The following is a 20,052-nucleotide window of genomic DNA, read 5'->3' as shown; positions in this document are numbered from 1 at the left end:
TCATCCAGTTCCTTGACTAGCTGGGAACCTTCCTCTAAAGTCTTGACCGACTTCAGGCAATCATCTACATAAAAATTCCGCAGGACAGTATCCGTTGTTTCCTTTGTTGCATTGCTCTCATTATCCTCAGCAACCTTTCTCAATGCAAAGCTGGCACAACTTGGAGAAGAAGTTGCCCCAAAAAGATGCACCAGCATCTGGTAATCCTCAGGTGGCTTGGACAAGTCATCATTTGGCCACCACAAAAACCTCAGAGCATCACAGTCATCTGGGTCCACAAAAACCTGATGGAACATTCCTTTAATGTCAGCCATCAATGCAATCTTCTCCTGGCGAAAACGAAGAAGAACACCAACAAGGTTGTTGGTCAAATCAGGTCCTTGTAAGAGATTTTCATTGAGGGATGTGCCTGCATACTTGGCAGCGCAGTCAAACACAACCCGAAACTTTCCACCAGTGCAGCAGTGATGTGGAATGTACCAAGTCTTTCCCGGGTGTGGATCCTTTCCATCTGGTACTTTCCTGGCATGACCATTCTTCAGCGAGTCATTAATCTTTTCACTGTACTTCTGGAACAGTGACTGATCTGTCTTTAATCGTCTCTTTAAACCAAGAAGGCGTTTCTCGGCTGTTCCACGGTTATAAGGTAGCTTTACATTTTTATTCTTCCATGGTAACGCAAGCTGATAATGCTTGCCTTTCCTTTGCACAGTCGAATTCATCATGGCGAGTGCCCTTTTGTCCTCCATAGATAGAGAGACATCATTTGAACACTTGTCATCCATAAAGTCATGATTATACATCTTCTGGAACATGTCATGTAGTTCATTATTGCCAATTGTGGCGAAGTTGACATTGCAACTGTCCTCTGATGCATCTGATGCATCAGTGCCAACTAAGGTCCACCCAAGTCCAGTGTGAATAGCTGTTGGCTGTCTTGGCTTCCCGGTTCGCACTTCCCTGATAGAATGGGCTTCCTGCGTACCGGCCCCAATGAGAATATCCACTTCTACATCAGGTAACTTTGGAAAGTCCAATCCCCTCAGATGAGAATAATGCTTTACATCTTCCATTGTAGGTATACTGTTCTTCAGTGTTGGTAGAGCATCCACCGTCAGTACATTCTCAATACGGATTGAATCTGTTTCTTGAATCCCCTGTAGGGACAGTCCGACCTCGTATCCCTGCAGATCCTTACTGCCACTTATGCCATTAAGTCTTCTGGAAACTTGTTTTCCTTCAAGCTTGAGTCTCTGTTTCAGATTTGACGTGCAGAATGTAGTGTCAGATCCCTCATCCAGAAATGCATATGTCTCCACTACACGATTCAGATCCCTTCCCCACACATGTACTGGCACCACCTTGAGTCTAACCCTGTCCCTTCCTGCAGGGGGTGTAGTAACAGTGGCTACATATGTCGTTGAGGTTTCCTTGGGACTTTCAGCATTCTTCTTTTCCTCAGTTGATGTGGATGTTTTTTCTATATTTCGCTGTTCATCACGATGAAGTAGAGTATGATGTGGTTTTTCACAAGACTTGCACTTTCTGGAGCAGACACACTCATTTGCCATGTGGTCTGGTGAAAAGCAGTTGAAGCATAAGTTGTTATTCTTGACTGTTGTCCAACGGTCAAACTGTTTCTTTTTCTGGAACTCATCACATACCCATAATGGATGAGGTTTGTTACAAACCACACATGGTTGTGGCTTCTTCTTCCTTGTTTGATCTGGAGGTTTAGGTTTGTCAACATGTTCACATGATGTGGAGCCCAAAGTAGTTTGTGCAGAGAACACAGCATGTTCTTTCTTCTTCTGGGGCTTGTCCTTCTTTGGATCCCTTTCCTTAACTGTTGTCAATGCATCCGCAAACATGTTGTTGGAATCCATCACCTTCTGGTTGAGGTACGATGTCAGATTGCTGAATGTCACATTCCCATTCCTTCGGTAGAGTGAACTGGCCTCTGTGACAAATGTATTTTGCATGTGCTTGGGTAGTCGCTGAAATATGTCCACTAGGAATTGGGAATAGTCCAACTGTGACTCACAACCCAAAGATCGAAAAACCATTAAAGCATTTGTCATACTTGTAGCAAGAGAACGAAGACCTTCATTGTCCCCAGTCCTAATTGGTGGACCCTTGGTCAACTCTTTGACATGTGCATTTACCACCAAGTCCATGCGCCCGAAGTTATCTCTCAGCAACTCCTGAGCAGTAGCAAGACCCAATTCAGGTGGGCTCGTGGCACAACATCCATGGACAACATCATAGGCTTTGTCTTCACACATGTCTACAAGGTACTGAAGTTGTACAGCAGGATCAGGAAAATGCCTTGTGATCATCTCATCAAATTTCTTCATAAAGTTGTGGTAATTCATTGGATTCCCATAGAACTTTGGGAGCCCCCTTTTGGGCAGTGTAAAGCCATGCAGCATGGTTTTCGTACTCTCCACCAAGTCCACCATGGCCTTTCCATAGTGAAAGTCATCTTTGGTGAAGCTCTCATCTGGCTGAGGTTTGTACTTGGAGACCGGCCCCATAGAAGGACTGTGAGTCTCCTGCTTTATGTCAGTCTGTGTACATACAGGCAAGTATGGATCGGCAGAAACATTTAGCTGTTCTGCTGGATGAGCGACAGGATATTCAGGCTGTGGCAGCTTTGCTGTGGCTAGAGGGGTGAAACCAGAAATGGTATGCATTTCACCAGGCATTGGACAGTCCATCGGAGCTAGGTCATGGGCAGACTGCTGTAGACAAGCAGAGCTTCCCATCGTGGCGTCATCTATCTGATTTAGTGGGGGCATATCCAACCTGTATTCATGACGAGAATCACAGGATCCCACTGGTTCAGCCTCAAGTACAACCAGGTCAACCTCATGCCTCTTGCGCTGCACTTTCAACTGTGCATTGTAAGATTTTTGTCGATGTTCCATTTTTGCCTTGGCTAAAATTGCTTCAGCCCTTTCCTCTTCTCTTTTCCGTCGAGCTGCAGCCTGTTCCATTTTTCTTCTAATCGCCCTTTTCTCTGCATCAGCTTCTTCTCTTCTTCTTTTGGCTATGGCCTCTTCTTCTGCCCTTTTACGCATGGCATTTGCCTCTTCTTCTGCCCTTCTTTGCTGGGCATTTTCTTCCTTTTCATCTTCAAGCATCATCTTTAAGGCCTCCTCGTCTTCTCTGGCCTTACGTTTTATCTCCTCAGCTTTCATCAGTGCATCATTAACAGCATCAGCTGATGCTTGGAGAGTTAATTGTGCCTCTGACTCTGTCAGCTTGTTTTCTAGCTGAGCACGCCGCACCTCCCTCATTGAGTATGTAGTGCTTCTGCTTGATATTGAAGAAGAAGAGTGGAATGATTTCAAACTAGGAGCCTTGGAATGGTGTGAGTGGTGTGAAGATCTTGAGCTTGTTCTACTAGAACGATGTGAACTGGATTTAGAGGACAATCTTGACCAAGTTGAGTGATGTGAGCTTTTCGAATGCCCACCAGTAGAACCCAACTCCACAGCAGCATTTTGTAGAAATGTTTGATACATAGAATTTATGTTGTCCCCTTTTTCCTCCAGGGACTTGATCTTGTCCACTGCCTCTTGTTTCTGAGAGTAGAGTGAATCTGGAATCACAGAATGGTATTCCTTGCAACAGTCCAAGCACTTTGTCAGTGCACTATCAAAAGCTTCCTTTGCAGCTGGTACTTCCTTGATATTAGAAACATCTAGCATCAAGTTACAAACAATATTTTCGGCTTTGGTAACAGCACCCAAATGCCCACTCCGAGATGATTTCAAGGAATGCAACTTTTCTTGAAGCACTCCGTCCACATCCTCATGAGAGGATGTGCTAGAATTTGATCCAGGCATTGTATTTGCAACACCACTAATGCCAGACAGCAGATTTCAGACACCCTTTCTTAATAGAAAGGGGTCTGGCTTCTTCAGAAATGATGTGACGTCCAAAATTTTAGGACTAGTCACGGCCTAAGCTCACTTTAGGCAAACCTAGGCTAATGCCTTCGTTGGTACCATCATCAGGTACAATGAGTCAGTAATTCACAACTGCCCTCTAGACTGCACAAACTGTGGTTTTCAGTGTTATATTATGGCGATGAAGGTGCAAGAACAGTGCACGAATGACAACAAATACAGTTCGTATCCAAGATCCAAAACAGCTGAATTGCGCCACAGTGGATGTCAAGACTATACAGAATAGAGGAAATTGAGACAGTTAAGCACTTGAGCAGTTGAGATTTCTGAAGTTCACAGTACCTAGGTGTTTGACATTATGGTGTTGGCTTTATCGTCTAAACATTCAAACAACAATAACAAACGAAAAGTTACTAGAAACACTTCACATGGCTATACATTAACATACTTGTAAACTTGCTGACATTTGGTTAACACACAAACATTTAAACTAAGTCGATTCTAACAGATTACTGCACTAAAACATACAAACTGCACTTTTAGAACAAGGTGTGGCTAAGTCCAAGCACGTTTTAGTCACATGACCGCATATAAAAGTTAGGATTGGCCCAAAACTAACAAAGAACAATGCACTTGGGAATAGACGTAACGCATGGTTGCACTTGGGAAAGAAAGCATAAAAATCACATTTAAATATTGTGAATTTGTCCGTAACACATACTACTGGTCTTTGTGTGCTCAAGGAGTTTATACCCAGACGAATTAAAATCTGCTGCACATAAACGGGTATATGGCCACAGTGTGTAGATCAAATATTGCTTACAATTGTAGTCAGTGTGCTCAGGTAGTTTTATGGTGTGTATAAACTGGTGTGTGGCCACAGCGTGCGCATCCAAGGTTGCTCACAGTGGTCCTCAGTTTACTCAGTGAGCTTGTGTGTATACCCCGACCTACGGATATATGCGCTACTATAAACGGCGCTACTAACAGTGGTCCTCTGTTTACTATTGGCTTGTGTATGAACAAAAACATATGAAAATGCCAGGCAATATACCCCGAATGATCAAATTGCAACCGTTAACCCCCATAGTCACACATAGTTTTTGAAGGCGAACATTCTGTACAACTACAGTGCCATAGAAACTTACGATTTGTGGTTCGCCAATCGAGCCACTGCTATAAGTAGCAGCAAGGGTTGAAGAGCACGATTCCGAATACCATGGCTTCTGCTTGCGTGAGGTGGTACTGCTTATAGAGAGGGTGTAAATGCTGTTGGTGTAACCATCGCAATTACAGTTATCTGCATGTTTTCCACCATTACCGGATGCCCAAACGAATATGGATCCCTTGCCTTGTCGGCCCTGTATTAAGATTGGAAAGGTTTAAACATAGGCGAGCTGTTTTGAGAGTATTTAATAATGCACACCAACAAATTACGTTGCCCTTATAAATTAAACGGGATGCTATTTATACAGCAGACATTTATGAATAATAAAATAATAAAAGTTAGGATAATGTTGCAGTATTAAAAACAGTCTGTCTGTGTAAATTATACGCTCTTACACCACAGGCACAAAATTTTGATTTATATAAGTCCAAAGCCTATGCATTTTTGTACTTAAATCTTACGAATATAGGGTTTATGTGACTATAGTTTGCCATCGTAATAGCACTGGCTATACTTTATTCAAATAGACAAAACAGTTTTATCAAATAAAACATCTCAAGCTACATTATTTAACGGGCGTGAAAAAAATATCTTTGGCAACTATATGCAAATGCAGCAACACACCCTAAACAGACGGTCTAAATTCACCGTCACAGTTATCACGCACTTCGTCATATGAGCATACGCAATTTGTACGGGTAAAACAATTACTGAGGCGACAGAGGTATTAGTTTACAGTGTGCCCTTTCCACAATGCGTTATATCTAATAAGGTAAGGTCACACGTAGAGGCCGAGGCCATTTGTGTCATTAATATTTCAGTTGTACGGCGTCCACAAGCCGCTGTATGGGATATTATTGCCCAAAGTCGTTTGATATTAAAACCTTATGCGCGAACTCGCTGCGCAGTGCCGAGCTCCAGTCGACTTCTCAAAAAGCGCAACTATGCTAGTCAAAACTAGCCCAAAAGGAGCCCAACGACAAAGTCACTCTAATATAAGCTCAAATATGCCCAAGTTAATCGTAAAACAAATGCTTGACAAGATGCACGCATGTGAAATATGGATGTTAAAAAGGAGCAATTGTGCAACAAAAACGCCACCATTATCGACACGGTTGTTTCGTGTAAAACGCACCCATTTATGTTGTATGTCTGACATTTGGATAACAATACACCATCTATATGGGCATGACGCATAAATACTGCCATGTCATGTATTACACCGTGATTCGAATAATTGTTATTCTTGCTATTCATACAAGACGTTTGGCTGTGGACAATTTTTTTGACCAATTGACGCAAATGCATAACACGTGTAATTTTTGCTACAACAATATGACTTTATTTTTTATTTACAGCAAACAATCTACTTCTTTCAATTCAATATCAAGAATTTTCTCAGTCAAATACAGTTTAAAGGTATTTGAATTTCCGTTTGTAACCAGAATTTTAAGTTCGTTTAAGCCTAAAATTTACTTCTAACACTTATCCATCATGTACGATGATGTACCTATTTCAAACTACGCATTCTTTCAAAAAAAAAAAATTAACAAACTGAAAGTAACAAGTTCTGGTTTTTAATTAGGATCTATAACAATATCACATAAGGATTTGTGAAAGGGAGGGGCCCAGTTTTCCAGGCGCCTTTTAAGGAAAATATATTCTTCCGTGCGATGACTAATAACAAACAAGACCGCGGTAGGGTTTAATGCTGGAAAAACAAAAACGCTATCATACAATAACGAAAGCCATGGTTGTCACGCGACGTTCTTAATGCCACCAGAGTCATCGAACAGGCTAATGATTTTCTAAACGGCCCGTCTGACAGGTGGCTATAAAAACGGATATAGGATATCCAAGTAAACGGTACAATGCATAGAAAATCCTGTTCCTAGACTTAGATGCACAAAAAATGGGTGTATGGTTATGCTTATGGATTGCTTGGTCATATGGCTCGGCCCATGTAGTTAACTGTATCCGTATGCATGTTTACACTGATACACAAATGGTGGTTGTACCCAACACAATGTGGTTGTTTATTTCACAACAGCACAAGTAATGCGGTTTTTACCACATAGGTAACCAAGCTTCCTAAAAAAGCCTTTTGCTGTGCTAAAATATGACATGTATATGATCATGCGAAAGCAAAAAAACATGTGTTTTTAAAACCTTAACTTAACTGTAGTTTTTCTGTAATTTATGATACAAGAGGGAAATAAAACGAGCTGTATTTTGAAGCTAAACAAATATGCACTATTAAAGACTGTAGATTATACATATTTTGCTCAATGATTACCACAGATATACGTGTATGTATCTTTGAAAGCAGACTAAAAAGAATATGATAATGGCAAAAGACAATTGTCTTACAAAAGCCTAAGTTATAGAGAAACAGATCTGAAAAACGTAGCCTTGAGCAGCTTAGTTTAACATACCAAGGATATAGCGTTTAAGCTTAAAATAGCCTTGGCACATTTTCAAGTTCTAACCTTGTGGACGCCTTCACGAAAAGCTTTTTTTGCCAGCGGTCCTGGACCATCCACTGTCCGACCATCATCGTCAGGCCCCCAAGACGCGCTGTATATATCAACGTGTTGAGGGTTCAGACCAATCGACTTGGCCTCCACGGAGTCTGTCACTGGGCCGTCCAACATACGAACCCCTGCACAGGAAAAAAGGTCATTACGACTTGTGTTCAATTATAGGTCTAGAACAGTGGTTCTCAACCTTTTTTCTTTCGTGGCCCACTTTCATTGCAAAAAAATTCTGTGGCCCAGTAAATTTTTAAGATAGAAAGAAATCAACTATAAAATAGGTTCAGAACAAAAAAACAAACAAACACATTCCTTCTCAATTCCTCCCCAAGCCATTATTCTTGTAAAATTCAGTGTAGTGACACAAATGAAAGTAAATTCTTAAAAAAAGCTTTCTATTTGGTTGGTCTGTGGCCCAATCAAAATGCTTCCATGGCCCACCAGAGGGCCATGGCCCACTGGTTGAGAACCACTGGTCTAGAAAGACTGGCTTGTTTTGCTTGCTGATACGGAATGATAAAATTTCAGAGGGCGAAACCTAGCGAGGAAAACGGAAAAAAGTTTGTGTTTACTTAAGAACAGTTGGTATGTTTTACTATATCCGTGATAATGACGAAATGATGTTTATTTTTGGTGAACGCTTTTACCATCAAGACGGGCCTGGAGTCCGAACCCGGCCCAAATCCGAAAGTACATGCCCGAAACCCGGCCCGAACCCGAATCGTTTTTGAAAAGCCCGTTTGGGCCCGAAAGTGTGACTGACAGGCCTATACTTCAAGCCTCAGAAAAGACCAAGACAACAAACACAATAGACAATTGGCCCCGAACAAGGTAGTTTAGGGCTGTTTGACATTAGGTCAGGTCCGGTAACTGGCTATTTAGCTAGTTATTGTTATTTATTTAATATTGACACACTTTTATTTATTTAATATTGACATGTAAAGTAAGGCCCTAATCAAGCCCGTTTTTTTGATGAAACCTAAGCCTGAACCCGGCCCGACTTATAATTCTGCTTTCAACGCAGCAAGAAGTTAAAGTGTTGGTGTGCTTTAGGCGTAACGTTGGGGAAAATGATATCATCATTGCAAAACGGACCACAAATAGTTAGTTAACCTGCAAACTGGTACTTTGGATTTGAGTTCACTAAACTGCCAATCCATTGTATTTCGGAATCACCATAAATACAACCTGTGTTGGCATGCAGCGGCAGTGGTAATCGACAGACACGTTCAAACAATTTTGGAAACCCATGCCGCCGGTTACGAATAAAATGTAAAGGGAGAATAAAACATCGTGATCGACCAGACCGACTAAATTGCCGGGTTAAAATTCCCGTTTCAAATTCGATGGGAATTCGTGCTCTTGTGGCGTTAGGGTGTTCACGTTGGATTTATTGCGCTTGGAAATAACTAAGATGCATGAAATAAGCTAGTGATGCTATATCCCATAACAGTCACGTTATATCGACTGTGAACTTAATTAAAGGAAATACAAATATTTTTATAGTATATCTGTTAAAGAGTTTCGTCTCTTTGGGTACAAAATGTTGGCTTTTGAAAAAAGTGGTTTGCGCCTAAAATTGCACATACCATACCAAAATTAACGACCCGACGTATATTTACATAAATTTATAAAGTTATTCCAAATAGAAAGTAATAACTCATATATAAAACTAACACGACAACATTGCAAATATAATCTGCATTCGAACATTTATTTAATCGCAAAAAATGAATTTGCTGATGGTAAGGCAAAGTTCAAATGAAAAAAAATGATTTGAACAAATTTTCAGTGTTTTTTATACATTCGGGGTGGGTATTCAAAAATTTGTACTGTTTTACGACTTTGGGTCCTAAAAACTTAGAAGTGGCCTTTTTATCACTAAAAGCGAAGCAAAAATTTGAGCACTGGGTCCTATCGAAAAACAATACTTTAGACATGTGTATAATCAATGCTGCAAAAACAGCAGTGTTGTAAAAAACAACATCTCATACAGGCGTATATTAACTCAATTAGTGTAACATTGTGTTAGACGTAAATCATAGTACGTATGCCAGGTCTATTGAAGACGTCATACCGAATTGTGTCAGACAATCATACGAGCAATACAAAACAATTAAAGGTATCAACCAATTTACCATCCGAAATGGTTTTGTTGCAAATAATTCGTTTGTCATACGGGCTATTAGACAAACAGCTGATGCTGCAATGGTGTGGGGTTTGACACGCGTAATATTGACACGAAATGCATTTGCTGGCCGATTCCTGTTGATTTTGAATTCAACAGGGCAAAACACTGACGCAAGACCTTGCTAAGAAAGCAAGGCACGAATCGGTCTACTGACTTTGAATGGAAATAAATTACTCTGATCATAGAAATGCTTGGGATACCTTGACTCGGTATAACGCCTCTCCTATATAGACCTGGTGTGCTGTTATCGGCTCAAATTATATTATGGGTTATTGTGATGATTACCGTAATTTTCCGTGAATAATGAGCAAAATTTAATTAATTTATTGTCCTAAAATCTAGGGTGCGCATTATGCATGGGTACAACAATTTTTGAAGAAAATCTGCCTCGAAATAAAACTTGAAATCAGACCTTTCTTCTTGTTTGTTGTCAATCGCGCATCACATTTAGCCATCCTGCCCAACACACTTGGTCAGTAAAATTCATAATTGACGACACATCGTTTGATGCGATGGTGCAATCCTTGATGGTGTGTTATTGTCAAATACTGCACACTGCCCATTTAGCGACAACGTAAATGATATCATTGCCGATATGCAACGGATCGAACTAAAATATAAGTTTGAATTTAATTATTCTGATTTTTAGGTATTTTAATCTGATACATATTAAACTTCATTTGTGTTTTAAAAATAAAAATGTTCTCTGCAAGTATTAAGATCGGTTCCGCTTGAACGCGACCACTAAGATCTCGTTTGCTGTCACGATGTAACCTACACAAATCCTAAACATTTTTCGCTATCGAGTTTGCGAGCGCATGCGCAGTGATACTGACCGGCAGAATAACATCCGGTTGTTTCAAAAGATGATCTTTTTTCTGAAATAATTTTACGTTTACGGATTTAAGAGTAAAAATTTGGGTGCGTATTATACATGGGTACAGGCTTTTTTCCAGCATCGACATGCCATTTTTAGGGTGCGTATTATGCACGGGGGCGCACTATACTTGGAAAATTACGGTAGGGCATGCTGTGTTATACTCCAACCCACAGAATAGTTTTAAAGGTGGTGATTTTTAAATGAATTACTTTTTGTGTTGGAAGCTCATAGCTAAACCATGATAAAATCGTTAAATGCAAGGCATAGCTTTAAAACGAAAACATGGATATTCGACACTACAGGTGTCAATCTAAACCTAACAGAAGCAAGTCTGTAGACGAAACTGCTTTATGTTTCCTGTTATAGCTTGTGAGTTTCGATTTTAAATACGTTTAATCGTACACCAAGTGTCAACATGTTTAAAGAAAGAAAAACATGCCCAAGATGTAAACAATGACTTCAAAAGAGTCTATACTCTAATTTTGGGGCGTCACCAAGTTAGTGGCAGCTGTAACCAAATTTCTGGCATCGTCAGTAACAGGTGTTGAGGTGTCACAGATTTGCCGGTCATACAAACCAGCGTAACATATTTGGACATGATCAATTAGCCTATTCCAAAACACATTTGCAAAACAGTGCAGTAGTACATAACCAATTGCATTCAACGTACCTCCGATATTAGCGTGGTATGCGACCCCCACAGAACATACACCGTTATCAGCGGCAGCAGCTACCTCTCCAGCACATCTTGTTCCATGTCGGTTTTCATTGCTCGGACTCAAACGAGGTGCTGGGTCGTCGTCTTTACTGTTGATATCACCGGATGCATGCTTGTCCTATTAGATACAGAAACATGTCAATGGATAATGAATGGATGTAGCTGGCTGTTAGCCTACCAAAGACCCGAGTGGCATATTCAAAGCAAAAGGGGTTGGATTTAAACAGCGCCTAACACTTTTTTTCAAATGCCTGTCTTGGGTTAGGAATTTGATTTAAATTTATGAAGTGTGCTATTCAAGGTGACATTTTTTGTTAAGAACTGGTGATGCCATTTTAGCGGCAAAATCGTTTTTCTGTTTTATTACATTTTATGAGCAAAAAAGAAGACTGATTCAAGTGTACTGAAAGCTTTAGTTAAATATTAGTTTCAATTTATCTGCCTTTTAATTTCTTAGCATTAACTTTACGTAAAACGGTTTATGTAAAGATTTGCTGTTAATCACATTTACCAACTTAATTGAAAAATCAAACCAAAGTAATAAACAAACTAAATTCAAAACTATCGCCTAGATATAGATTTATGGTCTATTTTACAACTGCTTTACGGACAACTGGTTGAAAACCGCTAGTTACAACTCCAACTAATCTACATCAATATGGGGCAAAAACACAAACATTAAGTTTTAATAAATTGACACACCGCAAATTTAATTTTAGTAATGAATCATTTCAAGTGTTCACACCAATTCAAACGTTTGGAAATTTTCAGTCCAAATGCCTTAACAAACAAAAGCACTTTCTCCAAATCTACTGATTCGACATTGACGAATGACCTCTAACCCCGCAATGACGTCACAATCGAAGAGCTCTCAGTCCAATAACCCACATAACACCCGGGGTCGAATAACGTTGGTTCGTTGCATTTTTAATGAGGACTTGGCGAGCTTAGAGCTCCGTGACGTACGCCTTGCGTTTGAGCGACGGATAAGTCACTTTGGAGGCACGTTCAACCAAGTTTTATTAATTATAGTTTTTGTTTGCACGATTTTGTGTGTAAAACGGCACGTTCTATGGGCGATAACGATTTGCGCTGGTTTAGATCATGCTTTTTTAATTTCTTCTCTAAACGCCTGTCTTTACAAGTTACATATATTTTTTGAAAGCAAAAATTTGACCCATAAACATAACAGAAAAAAATGCAATACCAAAGTACACATCCCCAAAACATTGCCACAAAATGGTAAGAGGTGGGTGGTACCGGCTGGATTTAGAAACCCTATCATATAGATCAGTGGTTCCTAACCGTCGGTAAATATTTTGCCGGTCCGCAAATTATCTTACTTTATGCTAAGCTACTGTTTTCAAAAGGAACGATAAGTAGGCCTATTGCAAAGTTGTTGGTACGAAACTTATTTTACGCTTGGCTGTAAAACTGAGGTAGCTCTCCACCGTTGATACCCGTAAAATTGTTTCATAAAGCTTTTGTGACGTTTATGATTGTTTTGTCATAAAATGGGTCTAGCATTCAACACTTTTTTGTAAATTAAAGTTATTCTTCGCTTTTGAGATGAGATTCATGCTGGCAGCAAAACAACAGCAAACATCCCACTAACATTGATTTTGTATCTAAATGGATTGGCGTTTTGTTGCTTAAGTTGAGTTGATTGCCGTTTGGTTGTAAGTTAATTTTTAGTCCTAAATACATAGGCTATGACTACATCTTGCATTATGTTGCGCAACGACAACTTTGGTGCACAAAGTGCGTAAAAATATCTGTTGCATTCACTTCGATCTTTTGTTGCCGGTCCGTGGATTTTTTTACATTTATATCGGTCCCACGTGTAGAAAGGTTGGGAACCACTGATACAGATTGTGGCAATTAGAAAAGCCTTGGCAAAGACCTAGCGGGTTTCATTGCAAATAAAAGCTTATGAGGCTTAATTATCAATCGAAATTCCAAAGCCTACTTACAAATCAATATTGAATTTGTAAAGTTAAAAGCCAAAGCCGACTTGCTTGATGTTTTTAATTTAACGCAAACACTATTTTGCAATGTCCAAAGCAAAGGTTTTAAACAGGGTTAAGTTTGACATTTTTCAAATATAAGTTTTAGAGAGCAGTTAGGGTATGCGTGATTAACATATGCTAAAAATATAGAGAAAAAAATGAAATTTTGAACTTATACTTTCTGCCTATAACAAGAACATCGTACTTACGTAGTTGTTTTTCAGATCGGGATGAGTATATTCAATACCGTCATCGAGAATGGTCACTGCAACACCTTTCCCACTGTAACCGGCTTCCCATGCTTCGACCACACGCATGCTTGGCTGTTTACTTGGTAACTGTTGGAAAATACGAAGTTAATTAGATGTGGGGTAAAATGTTACTTGTTGTGTGATTGTACAGGCATATTAAAATGATTTTCCGTTGTTTTGGTGATAAATCATTTAAAACGTTGGAAGCTTAAGAATACTTGACTATTACTGTTTTGGGAATATTGAAATGTTCTTTGTTGACCGTTTTTGGCTGATGAAACATTAACAAAAGTTTATACATAAATACGTTTACTGGTACTGGCATATTAAAATGCTTTTTCGTTTACTGGTTTCTTTTTTATGTTGATGCACTATTAAGCAGGTTTTGTTCATAAAAAAACAGAGATAACGGCTAATTTAAATTACGACCCCAGAGGCCAGACGAGACTAAACGTTTGTTTTTATGATACATCATTTAAAACGTTTTAAGCATAATAATATGTAACTATCATTTGTAAGATAATGTAGAAATGCTGTATTGACTACTTCTTTGATGTAGATAGAACATTATTTTGCACCTAAACAGATCATTTATAATACGATCCTACAGGCTAGACGGGGCAGATTCTTTTCTGCCTACTGTTGAACGTTTAGATTAACGTTTCAGACAATGAACTTACGTTCCAATACCGCTTCTCCTTACTGCAGCATGCCGTAAGTTCAAAAACCAACACGCCGTTACGTTAAATTCTCCTTAAATGTTCACTCGCAAAACAAAAACATTTGGCGCCAGTGTTTAGAAAATGATGCAAACATTTTACACACGTTTGTATATTATTTGTCAATATTTTTCCCATTTATTACATAGCACCTAAAAATGGTTTGGTGTCATAACAAAACGTGAACTTCGATAAGTCTGGAGGCATCCACTGTTTATTTAAGAATGCATACAAATCAACCAATATTTTGGATACTAAAGATGCCTAATACTTCGGTCGAGTTATATTTATCTTTAAAAAACGGTTGATGACCGACTTTATACCGAAGTTTTCAGTCGGTTATTATACGCAACTATTGTATCCATCTTACATACTGAGTCTCTGGTGACTCGTTATTGTACAGTATAGTGTTACATGTCTTAGCATTTTTACGCAATTTGAACCAAAACAGAATAGTCTAGTATAAAGGCGGGTTCGGGTTTTCTTTAATTGTTTGGCCAGCGATCGTTGCAAAGAGAGATATGGGCTTGTAATCGATATTCCGTTCTATTGCGGTTTTTGTTACCAGCGCTGGAAACTATGTTTCACCAATTAACGAACCGTTGACGAGTACTAATGCTAAGAAGGTGACAGATATTCGAAATATATCGATTTTAGAGTCGGTAGTTCACCGAATGGCTGAAGTTTTGGTATTTTGAAACTTATTTTGTGGAGAATAGCATAATAAAACTTTTGTTATACGAAGTAAGATGGGAAAAAGTAGTTGGGTTAGAAACGTCAATATATTTTACGTGGTACAGTATAACATATTTTGGTGCAACATTTTTCGCCAAAATAACAATCATGAAAACGTTAGCAACATAATGGGTTTGTTTTATGCCAGTGGTTCCCAACCTTTATCGACGAATTCCTCACTTAAAAATCCACATTTTAATCCCACTACATAGTACATGCTAAAACAAAAAAGATCATTTAAAATTGGGTCTTTTATCAACTTAACAGGTTATATTCCAAGAGCTAATGTGTCTATTTACAAACCACATGTAAAAATACCTCCCCGGTTGGGAACCACTGTTTTATGCAATCACGTTCCTGCTTAAATTTGGTATAGCCCAGTGACGAAAATTGGTGGCCATTAGAAAATCCTTTTCAGCGAAGCCTGGCATGAACAGCTATCTTGGCGAGAGAACGGCGATCAGGGGATTTGTAACACAATACTAAGCACCTGCACCACTTATTCCTGTGCTAGAGGATACAATTTGGCATCCAATGCACTTTAAACGCTGAGAATGTCATGTTTTTTTTATCACTTGGTGAGTTGCAAACACAACCATTCGAAAAAGTATGGCGCTTTTACGCTCATATAGGACATTTGATTTATTTCCTGTTCGGGACTTTTTGTGACAGGGCCGGGGTGTCACCAAATTTGTGACGACCTAGGATGCCATGTTGTCTAGGCGAAATCGATACCAACAAGAATTTAGATTAAGATTTACACAGGCTGATTCAAGTGTGATGTAAGTTACAGCTGTGATACGTCAATATATGTAACTAGACTCGACGGTTGAGCACTCGTGGTTTAAGCCAATTTCTATAGTACATCTTTGATAAGACATCTAATATTATATTAAGACCCGCTGTATAGTTACTCTTATACGTATACGTACACACAACGTATGACTAAGTTTCCAACTTGTTCTTTGTGCATCATAGATTTTAAGTTGTACGGTACGGTTTAATGTCGGGCATATATACCTACAGGTGCCGTTTGAGAAAAACCGTCTCGGTCTATATACCGATTTTAAAACTTGTGCATATACTCGCAACGGTTCAAAAGTGTATAAACTGTTCATTCGGTATGACAACTTTTAGTTGTAAAGAATAGCCTATAGCTGGCATTCATACCTGTAGGCACCTTATTTTACTTCGGTTTGCGAGTTATGATAACAAGCATGAACCTTTTTAACGATTTTCGTATGTTTTCCTTTTCCAATACCTAAATCCAGATAAAGATCCCTTACCCCACATAAACGGGGTTATATTACTATCAAGGCGTACAGCAAAGCCCTTTTTCTCAGTACCGAACTTTCAGGCAATGTGTATAATGTTAGATCGGCTTCCCAGTGTTTCAGTGAAGATTTTTTTACTCACCAAGTACCACATTTGACTCCATCGTGGATCGTTGAAACCCTGATCGCCGGTAAAATGCACAAGATCCCTTTTCCGTCTCACTTTAGCCACTTGCTGTTCCGCCCATACAACCTAAATTAGAGAGATATGTGTGATTTGGCTGTGAGGGTGTATAGATAAAATTTAAAAGCTTAAGTGTGTAGAAAATAAGCAATGTGGCCACCAGCCAGGTAACTTTTAATCCAAACTACCTATTTAAACACTACAAACAAACTTTTCATATGACTTTGTAAAAAAATGCCAATTAGGCGAAATATATGTATATATATATAAGTTATATATAGATACGTATTCAGATACTTTTGATGAAAACAGCCCAAAGAAACAACCAACAAAAATACGTTTATACAAAGCCTTGCGCCCAATATGTAAACTAATTGGTTTGGTAAAAGTATTTAAACCCAAAAATGAAACCAATTTTTTGTATGCTCAATAATGTTGAAAAGTTCATTTCTGCGCTCTGTAAAAAGCCTGAAAAACAGCTATTAAAGTCAAAACATAATATTTTTTTGGCCAGGGATATTGGTGCACTTTGGTTTTGTTTTCCAAAATTTTAAAAATTCAAACAAACTTTATAAAGGAATCATTTTGAAACTGTATTGCGATGAGTTTGGCTGTTTTTGGTAAAATACGTTTTGTACAATGGCCCACAGAAATGTACAGAGCCACAGGGCGTCGTGTTACAACTGCTCAACGGCACTAACAGCGGCTGTTACGGCGATTCCGGGACATGGATTGATTGTTTCCGTTGCATTGTGTTTCTGAAATGCAGCACGGACCGCGTCGAAACCGGCCCTTATACCTAACACTGCTACCTGTGACGTAACAATGGTGCCTGCACCCTAATGAAACGATACTGGGCTTGTGAAGCGAAATATAGGCAAATTAGTTAACACCGCACCCTTCCAAAATATCGATTTAAACAATAACGAGCCACTAATTGCGGGTTCTGTAATTTCGGAGAGGTAAGGTGTGCTAAAATGAGCCCTTCAAGCGATTTGTGAAGGTGTTATAGCTCTTACAGGCAAATTTGCAAATTTTGTCGCACCATTAATGGTTCACATGCCTGTGTGACATAATAAAAAGGAGAATTGAAATCGAAAATTCTCCTCTGCGTCAAGTCTACAATCATGACACGTTGAATGGTCAGGAACTGAGAAGTGTATCAAGAATGTGGAAACCGAAACGTTTTGAAGCCATTACCTACAATTGATTGGCAGGAAAAGCTTTTTCTGCAAAGATTTCGCTTTTTGCTTTGATGTCTGGTGGGAGTAACGTTCACAAGTTCTTTTTTTTACTAAAACAAATGACTTGTATGCTTTACATGAGTTGGACAAAAACTTTTCATAAAATTGTCGTTTTTGTTCTGTTTCGATCATTTGTTCTTAACCTGGAAAACCCCTCTCAAGTGTATATCAGATCTCCTTCGTAAAATTGTAAAAGGGACATGGTTACCACAAAAAGTGTCCTAACCCCATTTTAAATCAATGTACTTCCGCTTGGTCACATAAAAACAAGGCTCAGGGGCGGTTTTTGGAGTAAACTGTTGCAAAGAAGAGCTTCTTAAACATCGTGGCGGTTTCACTCACGAGCAAATTCTGCACAGATATTCTTAAAACCATTCGCGTGTCGTCAGTTTCAATTGCCCGCGGTGGTTTAATGAAAATGTCCGAGCTATCGGCGGTAATACCAGATTAATACGCACATGTATGAAAGACCAGAATACACTTGCCGAATCGCAAATGCTAATGCGTACACATTGAAATTAACGAAGAGTATTTACTTAGCTGGCCAAGATAAAACCTAGAGCGCAAAAATACCTATATTATAGGCACATGCGTTATAGAACCATAATGCACTGGCCAAATCGCAATACGGTTGCGTATACGTTGAAATTAAGACCAGTATTTGGTTAGCTGGCAACGTAAAAGTACCACCCAACAAACAAACTGGCTTCATGGTATCCATAGCCGTCAATCGTATTACAGGTAAAGAATGCTTCATATCGGATGTGTATGTATTCAGCTGTTGGTCGGGTCGGTTGTACATCCTGTGTATATAGTCCGGGATCTAAGCTGAACGACGTGTGTTTTGTACAGGGAATAGAAACGGTGATTTTTATCAGATGACAGCAGCACATCACCAGGCCGCAGATTGCTTGCGCGACCTCATTTAATAATTGACGTTGTTTTGAATATCGCGTGAGGGTAATTCAAGTCATGAACGTTGGCGCTGTTTACACATTGTTATACAACAGCTGTGGTGCGTAATAACCGCCGGATATTACACTTTACCGCAAGTGCTAGTATACACTAAAGGGCATTGAATCTCTATAGCCGATGACAGCGTCTTTAGCGTTCTTTGTTTTTCAGTAACCTGGTTAATATTTAAAAGTTTGAAAGCTTTGGCTAATTCCTATCGCCTATTTATGAACAATACACCTGTTTTTGCACAAAAAAAATATTTCTGAAATACACTTAATAAACACAGCCTAAATTTATTGGACGAGGAACCTTTAATGTGAGGCAACTTAAAATTACAAATACATTTTTATCATAATGATGAATATAACGGCCCATATTGACGTAAAAAGCGACATGCTTTATTTTTCAAACGTTTCGGCAAAATGCGCATCTGATCATCAGTGATATGAAGGTCACATCAGTTACACCCGTTTATATACACTTAAGTCACGTGAAAGAATGATAAAAAGGCGCGAAACAAGCGTCGCACTTCATTATAAAAATGCAATCGAAACTCTTGTTCAGATGGCCAAGAAAAAAAGGGATAGTGCTTTGTTTTGTAAATTTTACATTTTTCGAAACTAGATTGTGTATTGTACTGTGACAAAACTAACCTTCTAGGGCGCAGTTTCTGGTAAGCAAGTTCAACGTAAAGAAGTGTACCAACGTGGCGCGTAACAAACAAATTACGCGTTTAGAAGCTGCCCTGAACAAAGATAATAAACGCTCTAAACACAAACACGAAAATCGCTAAGTTTTTACAACGTCATTGTGGTTTCCTTAGCTGTACAACACAAAAATACAATCACGAAAGGCATTGGGTTAAAACTGTAAACTGCATGTTAGCATAAGCGCGCGTTTTGTAATAAATTTTAACGCTAAAAGATTAGCCACATTGCGCACGCATAATTAGGAAACAATTGACATTTCGCTGATTTTACAATGGCTTGAAAAAGCGACGCAATAGGTTATAAGCGACGTGCTGATCAATTATTAAAATAGACTGCAGAAAATGTACTTATGAGCCATGCCACGTGCCGATATGATTTACGACCAACGGGCCTTGCAAATTTTATGCTGCTTTGCATATAATAGGTCATGGCCAGCATAGGCAGAGCCAGTGTTTTTTTAAGGTGTTTTGGGGGACCAAAATGGTCCCCCAAATTTCTCCAGCGGTTTCCCAAAATGGCTATTTAAGCAAATATGGCTATTTTTTGGTATTTAAATGAAAC

The 20,052-nt window shown here is 39.1% G+C and overlaps 1 protein-coding gene across 1 annotated transcript in view; it reads right to left on the bottom strand.

Moving 5' to 3' along the window:
- Window positions 1–20,052, bottom strand: part of LOC145227732 (proprotein convertase subtilisin/kexin type 4-like) — a 36,974-nt gene that overhangs the window by 15,550 nt on the left and 1,372 nt on the right. The window contains exons 3-7 of the mRNA XM_080092632.1: window positions 16,539–16,649; window positions 13,627–13,755; window positions 11,361–11,526; window positions 7,575–7,747; window positions 5,066–5,278 (exon numbers count right to left, since the gene is read on the bottom strand). Of these exons, the coding sequence (XP_079948758.1) occupies window positions 5,066–5,278; window positions 7,575–7,747; window positions 11,361–11,526; window positions 13,627–13,755; window positions 16,539–16,649 (792 nt within the window). The remainder of the gene's footprint in view (window positions 1–5,065; window positions 5,279–7,574; window positions 7,748–11,360; window positions 11,527–13,626; window positions 13,756–16,538; window positions 16,650–20,052) is intronic.

Source organism: Phallusia mammillata, chromosome 5 (genome assembly GCF_965637545.1).
Source record: "Phallusia mammillata chromosome 5, kaPhaMamm4.hap1.1, whole genome shotgun sequence".
Classification (NCBI taxonomy): Eukaryota; Metazoa; Chordata; class Ascidiacea; order Phlebobranchia; family Ascidiidae; genus Phallusia; species Phallusia mammillata.
This window is presented reverse-complemented; position numbering and strand designations above follow the sequence as displayed.